This window comes from Maniola jurtina, chromosome 13, assembly GCF_905333055.1.
Source record: "Maniola jurtina chromosome 13, ilManJurt1.1, whole genome shotgun sequence".
NCBI lineage: Eukaryota > Metazoa > Arthropoda > Insecta > Lepidoptera > Nymphalidae > Maniola > Maniola jurtina.
This window is the reverse complement of record NC_060041.1, coordinates 11,243,959-11,257,631: the sequence shown is the minus strand read 5'-3', so window position 1 is coordinate 11,257,631 and position 13,673 is coordinate 11,243,959. Positions and strand designations below refer to the sequence as shown.

At 36.9% G+C, this 13,673-nt stretch overlaps 1 protein-coding gene across 9 annotated transcripts in view; it reads left to right on the top strand.

Moving 5' to 3' along the window:
* The window catches only part of LOC123871043 (mitogen-activated protein kinase-binding protein 1), a 117,228-nt gene that overhangs the window by 13,055 nt on the left and 90,500 nt on the right, over positions 1–13,673 (top strand). For all 9 annotated transcript variants that reach the window (XM_045914601.1, XM_045914604.1, XM_045914603.1 and 6 more), the window contains exon 2: positions 12,071–12,671. In XM_045914601.1, coding sequence (XP_045770557.1) covers positions 12,531–12,671 — 141 coding nt within the window. In that variant the 5' untranslated portion in view covers positions 12,071–12,530. The remainder of the gene's footprint in view (positions 1–12,070; positions 12,672–13,673) is intronic.

The window sequence follows — 13,673 nt, the reverse complement described above, 5'->3', positions numbered from 1 at the left end:
TGGCAAGTCAACGGAAACCGCTCTGCATTCCGTTGTTGGCAAAATTGAACATGATCTAGAAAACAAACTATCAACACTGGGTGTCTTCATTGATATTGAAGGAGCTTTCGACAAGACAACCTTTAATAGCATAGACAGGGCCTTGGGACGATACGGGGCGCCAAGAACTATACGCAGCTGGATAAGAGCATTATTAGAACTAAGAATCATACAACTAGATATCAACGGAGTCACAAAAGGCATAGTAGCGAGAGGCTGCCCTCAAGGAGGTGTCCTATCACCAATCTTGTGGAACCTTGTAGTTGACGACTTGATAAACAAACTAAACACAAGCGGATTTTACACCATTGGTTATGCTGATGATCTCACCATCTTAATCAGTGGAAAACTAGAGAACACATTATATGAAGTCATGCAACGGGCATTGCGCGTAATCGAAAGATGGTGCAATGAAAATGAACTCACCGTAAATCCAAAGAAAACAGAGATGATTCTGTTTACCAACAAAAGGAAAATAGAGCTAACCAAACCACCAACTCTGTTCAACACAAGCCTCAAACTGTCAACTGAGGTAAAATACCTTGGTGTGACTCTGGACAGCAAGCTCAGCTGGAAAAGGCATACAGAAGATAAAATTAATAAATCGCTTACGATACTAAACCAATGTAAACGCATGCTGGGGAAAAAATGGGGGCTTAAACCAAAGATAATAAAGTGGTTATACCTAGCGGTAGTAAGAAGCTCATTAACATACGCCGCTTTGATATGGTGGCCGAGAACTCTTCTTACGACCGCCCAGCAAGAACTACAGAAATTTCAACGACAAGCATGCCTCGCCATTACAGGCTGCATGAGTACCACACCAACAACAGCACTTGAAATCATACTGGGGATCCCGCCCCTACACTTACAAATCAGAGAAGAAGCAACGCTCGCAGCCTTGAGACTGAAAACCTCAGGTCTATGGAAAGAACAGAACACAAGGCACACTAAAATTCTAGTGCAAAGCATAACCAAAGAACCACGCCTGGAGTGGAAATGTGACAGAACCAGGAAACAACACATACTGGACAAACCATACAAAATATATCCAGAGATAAACATAGATACGAAGTCAACACGGGATGCAATAGAAGTGTACACCGATGGATCCAAAACAAAAACTGGCACAGGAGCAGGGGCCTACTGCCAAGAACTAAACATGAAAATAAGTCACGCACTCGGTAAGGACAACTCTGTCTTCCAAGCAGAGTGTGTAGGCATTACAACCGCAGCCATAGCAATGGCAAATCGACAGGTAAAAAACTTTAAGATTAACATTAACTCAGATAGCCAAGCTGTTCTCAAAGCTTTGGCTAAATTCTGGACAACCTCCGAACTCATACAAGACTGCCATAAGGCTCTGGAAACACTCGCCATGTCGAATGATATCACCCTACGGTGGGTCAAAGGACATGATGGGGACCAGGGAAACGAGGCAGCGGACGCATTAGCACGCAAGGCCACGACGCTGAAGGTGACAGGGCCTCAGCCTATTGTACCCATACCCTTCAGTGAGTATAAAACTTGGTTGCATGAACTAACACTTAAGGAGCATTCCCAATTATGGGCAAACGCAACTGACTGCAGGCAAGCCAAAGAGGCTTTCCCTAACATAGATATACGACAAACTAACAAACTACTCCGCCTGGACAAAGGTAAACTTAGGAAGGTGGTGGGACTCATAACAGGGCATAGCCCACTAAACAAACACCTTTTCGTTATAGGTGTTACCGACAGTCCTCTGTGCAGGGCCTGCATGGAGGTCGATGAGACGCCGACACACGTGCTCCTGGAGTGCATGGTCGTGGCAGAACAACGAGAACGCCATTTGGGTTCCCCAACCTCACTCCATGAAGTCCTCGGCAACCTGGGCGGTCTACTTGGCTTCTGGAGCGAGCTTGGATGGCTGGAGTGAAGACTTCGGCGGGGAGGGGCAACGCACGCACAACAGACGGAAACGTTTAAGTGCGGAAACCAGCCCAGAGAGAAGAAGAAGATACATGAGAAGGCTAACTTCTATCGCTACGTTTAATTGCTCTTTTCCGGTCTTCCTTTGCTTCTTTTGCGTCGATTTGAAGATCTTTGATACAAGTATTGCGCATCGTATCTGTTTTTGCAACTATAGCTTCTGTACCCATGTTATACGCAGAACGGAAAGACGAACTTAACAATTGTTATAGTTACTAGGTCAGGGATAGGCTCACTTCAATCACTGAACGTCGAATGACAGAGTCATTTTATAATTTTTGCTTTCGTTACAAAGACTCTTGCGTTAAACATCTACTACGTTTTGACCTCATAATAAATTCACTTACTTCATAGAAGGATTTGATCATAATTCTGTGTACACTAATTAGTTTTTTTTTAATATTTTGAGATGGTAATAGTAAAAAGAGTATGACGTGTTTGTTATTTCTAAGACCACCGCGTGTTGGGGTCCTAGCTTTAGTTTTAAATTGACGTTAAAATTTTCACAATCACCTACCTTACCTGTATTGATTCACCTATTTGACTTTCACTGTACCTTTCTTTGTAAAATGAATTGTTTGAATCTGAGTAAAATAAATGTAAGGTCCGCTCCGCAAATGCTACCTACATTTAGACCTAGCATCAAATATAGGTAGCATTGACGCCTAAAATGATAGGCTATGAAACGACAATTTTTCTTTGATTTCACGTCACCCATAGCCTAATATTTGCCAGATCGTTGATCAAACTGAGATTTCTCTCACTCTAGTTCACTCTGGCTCTACTGCCTTCTGCAGTTGTGCATATTATCATCTCAATATATTACTTGCGTAACGTAGCAATTTTTATTACTTATTGTATAGCATCACCTTAGTCTCATATAGCATAGCACTTGCTTTGGAACCCTATCCTACCTAAGAGATTGCATTAAAAATTTATTACCCCGTCCATATCCTGCCTTTGTGTTTACTCGCTTCGCTAACCATCGCGGTTTATTGTGTATTGTGTAACAGGCATACAGACATACATGCATGCAACGTGAGACAATGAAGCATTGTTAATCTAATTATTGATGTAAGTTGATCGATGCCACTGGGGACTTGATAGACGATATTTATAAGTCCCGACGCTCAGGATTCCTTATTGATCTTTTTGTTTCTGATTGTTTTTGGCATCATAGCTACAAAATGGACAGATTTAGCAGTTGTCTGTGAGCTTAGTTTATAGTCTACTAGCGTTTGCTATACAAGTATTCTTAGTAAGGGGATACATACATGCATAAGTGTGTCTATCTGTCTGATTTTCAAGTCTCAACCACTGAAACCACCTAGACAAAATTTGACACAGGGACAACTTGTACACTGAAGACTGACATAGGATACTTTTATCCTAGGAAAACAAAGAGTTATCACGGAATTTGTAAAAAACCTGACGAATTTGACAAATTTGACGAAGTTGCAGACATCATCTAGATTCTAGATAGATCTATATCTACCGGGAAACCAGTACAGTTTTGGTGCTATTAGATGAGATAAAGTTAGCGAAACTTATATGTATTTAGTTTGCGGTTACAGTTGTCCCACCCGCAGTCTTGGAATTCTTTGAGTAGGTAAGTAAGGGAGCAACTTGTACGAGATAAACTTAAAATATATATACATATTTTTAAATTTTTTATGATTTTTTGATACATATCAATTCCGACATAGGATACAATCCCATACAGGATTATATTGCTTTAGGTATAGCTAGCAAGAATAACCAAAGCGCTAATGTAGCAAAATTGAACTCGAATTTCTCATCAGATTGGAATTAAACAAACATTCATATTACATATTCAAACCAATTGAATCTCTATCTGTGCATTATTAAAGTCAAAATTTCGCTGACCCAAATTGAAATATAATATCAGCTGTTATTAATATGCCAGTTGTAATAGCAATCGTATTTCAGCGAGTTAAGGTACAATTTCTCTTGAATTTAATATAGCAACATAGGAAGTGATTCCAATTTGGTAAAATGAATTCTGCCGCATTGGATTAATGTTTAATTTGGTTTGTATACAAATTTGTATCAGAAAATTGATATATAAGGGCTTAAATTCTTCTGGATGGATGCCAGGATTGAGCATATAGGATGGGTACACACAGGTTAAAAAATCGGTCCAGTGCGAGTCGGCTCGCACCTGAAGGACTCCGTACGATCGTACAAGAAAGTAACACTTTCATTGCGACCATTCTGAAATTTTTATTATTTGTTGTTATAGCGGCAATAGAAATACCTACACATTGTTTGAAAATTTCATCTTTCTACCTATTATACAGCCTGTGGACAGACGGACGGACAGCGAAGGCCTAGTAATAGGGTTCCGTTGGCATCATTCGGGTACGGAACCTTAAAAATTATACGTCTGAAATATATCGTAATCCCAGAAATATCTGGAATCAAACTGGACGTGTCAGGTCTAAACTCAGAATAATAATTCAATCTAGGATATAGGGTGTTGCCTAACGTCTTTTTTCCTACTGAGCTATTGGTGGCTGGTTCGTCTCTTCCTACTGAATGCGAGGAAATAGGTTGTTTGCTCCCACCCTTATACGATTCAAAATGGACTTAACAGGAGGTGGAATTTTGTCATTAAAATTTTGAGTAGCCGTTTCTCTTGTAATCCGCAGACTGGACTGAAATAGACTGTATTGCTTAATTTATCGCTGTATTTGCTTCAAGAAAGTCATAATTTGTATAACGATTTCTACAAGACTTGGATTGTGAAAATCTCTACAAGAGACCTACGTCCTGCTACGTAAGTAGGTAGATACTTACATCAATTTTATTGAAATGATGACGATACCTACATGATTTCATTACGGCGGGTACAGACTGCTGTAACGTAACATGCAATGTAACACGCAATGAAAGAATTTACCGTCCACATTGTCGCAATGTATCATGCAATGTAACAAAATTCCCATAGTGTGGACGCCTTGCGCGCACGAACCGTGCACACTACGCGCACGAACAGAGCATTTCAACTCGTGCACGCCGCGATCCGCCATTTGTCGGTTTTTCGCCGAACACAAAGGGGCGCGCAGCAGTGATGCCAACTTAGCAACTTTATAGCTAGATCTAGCTATTATTTGGTGACAGACAGCCACAATTTAATGAAACTTGTAGCTAAACTTTTTAGCTACTTTTTCTAGCAACTTCCACTGCCTCATTCAAATGCAGAGGTAGAGAGGTTATTCTCTCAAATGAATTTAGTGAAAAATAAGCTAAGTTTGTTAACTCTGAACTCATTCCTCTGCAGTAGAGACTTCCTCAGGAAAAGTGGTAAATGTTGCTATAACTGTGTTTTGCCTAAAGATGTTCTGCATAAAATGGGTACTGCGGAAAAATATTCAAAACCAGCGCAAGACCCGGAACCCCAGCCATCGAAATCTTCCTATTTAATTAATTAGTTTTTAAATTATTTTTATCTTTTACTTTATTAATTTCTTATTATAAATTCTTTTGAGATTAAATTCTTTAACCACATTTTTTTTATTCAATGACGTACACCGATACTTTAGACATTTTTAACTTTAACAATGTTAGAATTAAGGAAAATAAAAATGATTCTTAGAAATTGTCATTTTATTGTCACTTACCATAATACCAAGTTCGTTAAATATTCTTTGCCTAAGTTTTAACATTTAGCACTATCTAGCAACTTTTTGGGGTAAAAAAAACTGGCAATCTAGCAACATTTTGAAAAATATCTAGCAACTGGGAAAGCTAGCAGTTGGCAACAGTGGCGCGCAGTGTGGACAGAGCGCCGGTGTGGACGGGTTGTGTGTGTCTGTACTGCCGAACGCGCGCGAACCATGGAAGAAAACACAGCTTCGGCAGACTGAGGTAATACCTATGTTCGCCGCGCGCATGCCGGAAAAGATGCGAGTACGTACGTGCTCAGAAAGTGCGCACGCTTCGTCCACACTTATGAAATACTCCTTTCATGTTACATTGCATGTTACGTTACAGCAGTCTGTACCCGGGTTTAGACTTGCCTTGCTGACGCAGACAGTGTCAAAATTACCAGTTTCATCAGGAAAAATTAGTTTGTTTTGAATATAATTTCCAGTTTCAATATGCTTCGTCCTGTCTAGGTCATTTACTTGCATTTATGTCACATGGGAAAAATGATATGGCTCATAATATTTAGGTTATACCACCCCAACAAGCACCTGTATTTATGTACATTATCCATTACACCCACATTGTATTTATAAGGAAAGTGCGGAAGAAAAAGTTCTATGCGATCTGTTAAGAAAAACTTTCATTGACCTATAGCGCGTTCGATGCCCGGTAAAAGCAGGAAGCTGTGGGCGGACAGACAGACGTGTCGAGTCTCGACGGACATGTGTGATTGTTTCAATACGGTTGAATTTTTGAAACAAAGTTGTACGATTAATGAAAAATAAGATACCCTATAATAGATAGTCCTCGCTGAGGAGCTGTTTGACCTCATTCCACCCTCCTTTTGCTACTACCGCACCGCACGCCATCGTAAGCAATTTCGCCCTCACCACTTGGGTTCCTGGTGCACCTCGACCGCTCGTTGTGCCAGATCTTTTTTCCACGCACATGCAAACTGTGGAACCAGCATGGGGGATAACATGAGGTTATCCAAGGGGCATATCAACAAATTCCTGAAAGGCCGGGAACGCATTCGCGGTTCCTCTGGTCCTGCAAAGGTTCATGGGCAGCGATAATCACTTAACATCTGGTGTCTCTTCTGCTCGTTTGCTCGCTATTTTTAACCCCCGACCCAAAAAGAGGGGTGTTATAAGTTGACGTGTGTATCTGTGTATCTGTCTGTGGTATCGTAGCGCCTAAACGAATGAACCGATTTTAATTTACTTTTTTTTGTTCGAAAGGTGGCTTGATCGAGAGCTAGCTTAGCTATAATCCAAAAAAATTGGTTCAGCCGTTTAAAAGTTATCAGCTCTTTTCTAGTTTTCTTGTAGAAAAGAAGGTTAGATAACCGTTAGGTTCATAATATTATGTCAATTGACAAATGTCAAGCTGTCAAGATGGACGTTGCCTAGATACATAATTATTTATTTGAAAATGATGTTTTGGAAAACGCATATACTTTGGATCGTAGGCGTGGAATAGTCCAAGAAAATCGGTTCAGCCGTTTGAAAGTTATCAGCTCTTTTCTAGTTACTGTAACCTTCACTGGTCGGGGGTGTTATAAATTTTTAATTTACAATTGTTATATAAAAAATAGTATAGTATTATGGTTATTCGTAGCCTAATGATTAAGACGTTCGTGTCTCCTAGTCCTGAGGTTGCGGGTTCTTTCCCTGGCACGCACCTCTAACTTTTCCGAGCTATGTACGCTTTAAGCAATTAAATAACACTTGCTTTATCGGCGAAGGAAAACATCGTGAGGAAACCTGCATTCCTGAGAGTTCTTCACAAAACTCTCCAAGGTGTGCGAGGCTGCCAATCCGCACTTGCCAGCGTGGCAGACTGAGGCCTAAACTCATCCTAAGAGGAGACCTGTGCTCAGTAGTGGGCTGGCGATGGATGGGTTGATCATGAGGATGATAGTGATGAAAAATAAGATCTGGAAGAATATATAAGAAATTGAAAAACTTAGAAAAATAAGAAGCCGTAGCCCGTAATATGTAATTTTGAACAACTACGCAATCCTGATTTCTAACTCATCAGTTCACATAATATTAATCTTGATCTTACTATTAGAAGCATTAGTTTACTGGAGCAAGACCGAAACAATAGACCCAAATAGTATTCGATACTGTAATCAATGTGGTTTTACAGGCTGTCTTCCTGCTCTACCTATTTGTAATACGATTGTACATACTCGCTCGTGCTTTATGAGGGCTCTTTATCTAGTCTTTACCCGACGGGTGCCAATGGGTTCTTATTACTAAGCCTCCGCTGTTCGTCCGCTCGTTCGTCTGTCTGTCAGCGGGCTGTACCTATCTCTTGAACCCTAATAGGTAGAGAGTTGAAATTTTCACAAAATGTGTTTATTGTTATTATAACAACAAATACCTGATGACAAAATGGCTGCCATGAAAATTTGAAAATATTAAAAAGTTTTATTTTTTGTACGTTGGTACAAAAACCTTTCTCGTTCGGGCCCAACTAGCACTTGACCGATTTTTTTATATTTCGACTGAGACTAAACAAAATTGACTTAATTGTCTTATAGCGAATTTTTTAATGCATTTTTATTTGCTATTTAATCTATTTATCATTCCTTGGTTAAACTGTGTTTGCGACCATTTTACTCACGTGAGAATACAACAGCAAGTAGAAGTAGAAATATAATAATTACCTAGCAATGTTTTACGCTTTTCGATTTATGTAATTCCGTTCTCTACCTAGTTTTCCATCGAAACGTTTTATCCCACTTCTGATGCAGCTGTAAAATGGATTAAAATTACATACTACTAATAAAAGAGAGTACATTTCGGTGCCTACTTTAAATTTTTGATGATTTTGTAGCTAAGCGCTAAGCTAATTTGTGTCTAGGTATTAATTATAATTACTTAGTCATACGAGTGACTCAGTAGGTTTCTAGACAGTAAAAACGATTTTTTAAGATATCTAACCATAAGAGCGTAAAAACAAAAATGCCAATGCTTTTAGATTTCAGTATTAGCGTGAGGCATCCTCTTTATCATAGACTTCGTCCCCGTGAATTTAGGTTTTTAAAAGCCCCGTGGGAACTCTTTGATTTTCCGGGATAAAAGTACCCTACGTTACTACAGATCTTTAACTATATCCATGTAAAAATCACGTCGAACTTTTGCTCCGTCATTGCGAGTTGCAACGTGATTGAAGGACAAACCAATAAACCAACAAACAAACACACTTTTACATTTATAATATCAGGGTAGTAATTGGGTAGGTAAACTACTTACATTTTTTAAGTAGTACTTTAAAAATTTATAACACCCCCGACGATCCAAAGTATTTGAGTTTTCCAAAACATCATTTTCAAATAAATAATTATGTATTTAGGCAACGTCCATCTTGACAGCTTGACATTTGTCTATTGACATAATATTAAGAACCTAACGGTTATCTAACCTTCTTTTCTACAAGAAAACTAGAAAAGAGCTGATAACTCTTAAACGGCTGAACCAATTTTTTTAGATTATAGCTAAGAACACTCTCGATCAAGCCACCTTTCAAACAAAAAAAGTAAATTAAAATCGGTTCATTCGTTTAGGCGCTACGATGCCACAGACAGATACACAGATACACAGATACACAGATACACAGATACACAGACACACAGATACACAGACACACACGTCAAACTTATGACACCCCTCTTTTTGGGTCGGGGGTTAAAAATAGAACAGTTTGAAGCCCGCGATATTGTACTCGCAAGTCGTACTCTATATTGGTTTTAAGTATAAGAAAGTAAATAGATCCATATAACAGATTAAACTCAATAATAGCCATTAGGCTGAACAGTTTCTAAATCGTTCGCTAAAAGTGAAAGTTTCATGTTCGCCGGATACGCTATCATTAAAATTGATCAGATGCTATCTTCTCTCACGAGACTCAACTGTTACCGAAAGACACCGATTTCCTATTTATTTGTAAAGGCAATTTATTTTTAAATAAAAAAAAAAAAACAAAAGGTGATCTTGTTCTGTTTAGATGCTACACAAGTTAAGACTTTTTTAATTTTATAGATAAACTATGTCATTTATCTTAGGAGTTTTATAGAGCGTAGCGAAAGAAATGTTATGTGAAGTGTGAATTTATTGATTAAAAAGCTTTATATTTATTTATACATTTATTAGGGTTCCGTATCTCCAGAGAAAAAAACGGAACGCTAGGATCTCTTTGTTGTCTGTCTGTCTGTCGTGTCTGTCAAGACCATCAAGGAAATCAAAACCTATCAATTATGAATTTTGGCAGATACACAACACACACAACACAAGTAAAGGGGAAAATCGAAAAACCGTGAATTTGTGGTTACATCACAAAAAAATTGAAGTGTTATTTCTTGTACGATGGTACGGTATCCTTCGTATGCGAGTCGGCTCGCACTTGACCGGTTCTTTGCATCAAAATTCAAAACGCATAGTTATAAGAGTTCCACGCACTATTTCATCTCAGCGTACGAGAAGGTTTATTGACCAAATTATTATTAGAAAGACAATCGTCAAAGACCATAAAGAGAAAAAAAAGATTCAAATAATGGATGAAAATTGGAATGCGTGAGAAATGGCATGTATTTTATTTTTACTATAACAAACAGAGATTATAATATAACAAACAGGTTTTTGAAAATGAAAACTTCTATTACTGTGTTGGGCGATTTTGAGATGGGTAAAAACTTCAAGGTCGCATCACCGACATGCTAATCTTAATAATGTTCAGAAGGCCGCTAGATATAAAACTATACTAGCTAATATTTTTGGTTTTAATTTACAAATTATGGAATTTTAATTGTTGAGAAGTACCATAGTTGACTTTACAATCCAAAAAAAAAACACTGTTATTTCATAGCTTTATTAAATTTTCACTTCTGTCGGCAGTCCCCATTGATTGCCAATTTTTTTTGAAACAAGAGTTTAACTATGGTTCAACTTTAACATACGGGGTAATATTTTTGAAAAGGCCAGTAAGGCGAAAATCAAACATTAGATTTGAGAAATTTTTAAGTAACAATTTTGGATGTATACATACCTGATAGGGTAAGTTTTTGGGAGCAGTCAGTAAGGCGAAAATTAATTACTTAAGTCATAGTTTTCTACTAAGAAGAATCGATCTAACGTAACCCTTCCTTTTGGCTTTGCCGCAGTCGGGTAAAAAATAGAACATATTACAAGTAGAGACATGTGGTATACGGAAATTTATCGTCGATTTTTAAGGTAAATACTAAGTACGATCAAAGATTTTCTTGTTTCAATTTATCCTAAACATGGTTATTTTAAATAGTAGGACTATAGTTAGTGTAAATTACGACATCAAATAAGAACAAAGCTACTTTACTTGATATGCAAACTTGACACACAAGAATGTGGTAAACTTGGAATATAAGTTATGTAAAAATATGTATAGTTTATACATAGCGATACTATTAGGTAATAAAAATACTTTGGGTATGTTTTATGCGTACCTAATTATTAATTAAAAAAATAACTTGTTTTAATTGAGTACCTAGAATCTAGATATATGTTTCTTTCATTAATATTATTTATTGCAAAGTTAATGAAAGTCCTTCTTCTTGTCCTTTATCCCACGCTATGTAGAGTCGGCACAACATGTCTTTTTCTTCCACTCACTTCTGTTATACGTCAACGCATTTTCCATCCCACCCAAAGTTATTGCAAGCCATTGTTGCTTATTTTCTTAATTAATACTCTTTAATATTAAGTTAATATTTATTAATTTAATATTAATATTAAGACTGCGCTTTATATATTTACTGTAGAATAACGTATTTTTTATGTACAGTTTGTTTTTAATATTATACAGGCTGGTAAAACCCGATATATTTTGGATGGTAGATTGTTTTATTCATATGGTTCGGTTTCAACATCGAATGTAGGTCGTATTAAATTCAAGGTGATTATATTATTTCGTAAAGTTCAAGATAAATATTCCAAATTATTACATATTACCTACTTTATTTAGAAGAAATTACGATAAGGTTAAATTGCTCAATTTATTAATCTAAAATACCTAGGCATCTTGCAGCATGCATTAATATTAATGTAAAGGTACTCCCAAGTAGTATCCTAATGATAACCAAATGTGTCATAACTTCTGGTAAGTAAAATTATTTCAAACATACCTAAAAAAATTGTTAGCCTAAAAAACTTGCTGATTCCAATATTATGACCTTCCATCTTAAGCTCAATATTGTGATCCAAGGTATTCATAAGACACAATTTATCTGAAAAGCCTTGATCTTCGATAAAATTTAATAGTAGAATTTTATATTATTATTCGACGAACCTGTCCCATTCACATTAGTTTGTCAATTATTATAATGATATGTCTGTCTCTTTTCCAGGTACGGCCAGAAGAAAGAGAAAGCGAACGTTCGTCTCGCCAAATTGCAGAATACGATTCGCCGCTGCCGTGTAAACGCGTTATTTTCGTTGTGATAAAAAATTAAATGTTTTGCTATTAAATATAAGTGAAAAGTGTTTTTAACAGTGATTTCACTATTTGAGATGTAATATAGTGATTTTTTAAGTGTTAAAAACGACGCATTCCGTTCCTAATACGCTCAAATTCGTTTACGCTAACGTCGATCTCAAATCTCGATACAGTTAAACAAAAGCAGTTCCTTATAATGGCTAGTGACTTACATATTTTAATACGTCCATACAGTGAATTGAAGTGTTTTTACAAGTGAATTAAAGTGCTAGTTGTAGTTTATTTGTTGTAATTTCGCAATGGGAAATTGATTTGTTCGCGCGGTTCGTGTACAACGCCATCTATCGTCGAGTGGTGATGTTAACTTGAGAATGGAGGCCGGTTTCATACCGGTGACGGCGGGGAATGTAGGCGGGACTGTTCCGCCGCCCGCCGTCGTGGCGCCACCGGTGAACGTCATTCGGGCTCCGGGCCTGAAACGCGGAAAAATGGAAGAGGCTATTTCGGATCGGGTAAGTTGTTATACATTTTATTATACGTATGTACTACGTTTTTATATATAAATTTTAAGAACATCAATATATTGATTAGTAAGCACTAAGCAGGTTATTTTTTGTTCACTGACCCTTCTCCAAATTTTACCCTATATTGTAAGGTTTTCTCGATTAACTTTTTCAATGATCATAAAAGTTTCTTTTGTACATATCTTTGTTTTCATGGATATAAAGTATGTTTATAATAAATATTTCTAAATTAAAAATGAAAATAAAATGTTTAGTATAAATAAAATTTAAATATAATATTATTGTAACAGAGAAGTGAAGATGTGTTGTAATGCAATTCTGACAAAATATAAAAAAAATTGTGAGTAAAAATTTATTTAGTGACTGAAAAATCAGCTCCAAATTAGCATCTGGAAAATTTCATTTCTATTGACATTATTCCTATTGTTAGTGAACAATTGTATTTAAAACGCGTATTTTCTGTCGATAAAAAAATAAGAAAAGTGATAAGTAGATTTCAATTGGTAAGGTGACATGATAACATAACTCTTTTCAAAGTTACAAAGTAAACCTAAAGGCCGGCCTTTGGCTGACAGGAGAGCACTTCAACTGATGAAGGGGTCATCTTGAAAATATTCTCGAGGGTTGTTTTTAGCTAAGCGAATCTCAGTTTCACGTTTAGAGGCATTTCTGAGGTTTAACCGGCGCTATTTAGCCGTTACTATAAAGTAAGATGATTCCTCTTCATTCTATACATCAATGATTCTACATTTCTTTTCCATTTCATACTCGTATCTTAGCTTTTTATTTGAAATCTTGAGACTTACTTTTTCAATTTATCCATATAGCTACTCGTTTCGGGTAAGAAAACGTGTTTAAAAAAAATTATGTTTTTGAACCAATCGCTCATTCCCAAGACTACAAAATTTTCCCGATTTTTTCACCGGCTTCTTTTTCATTTATTGGAGGAAATTTGATTGAATTTCCTATTCAATATTCGGTTTTGGGTCA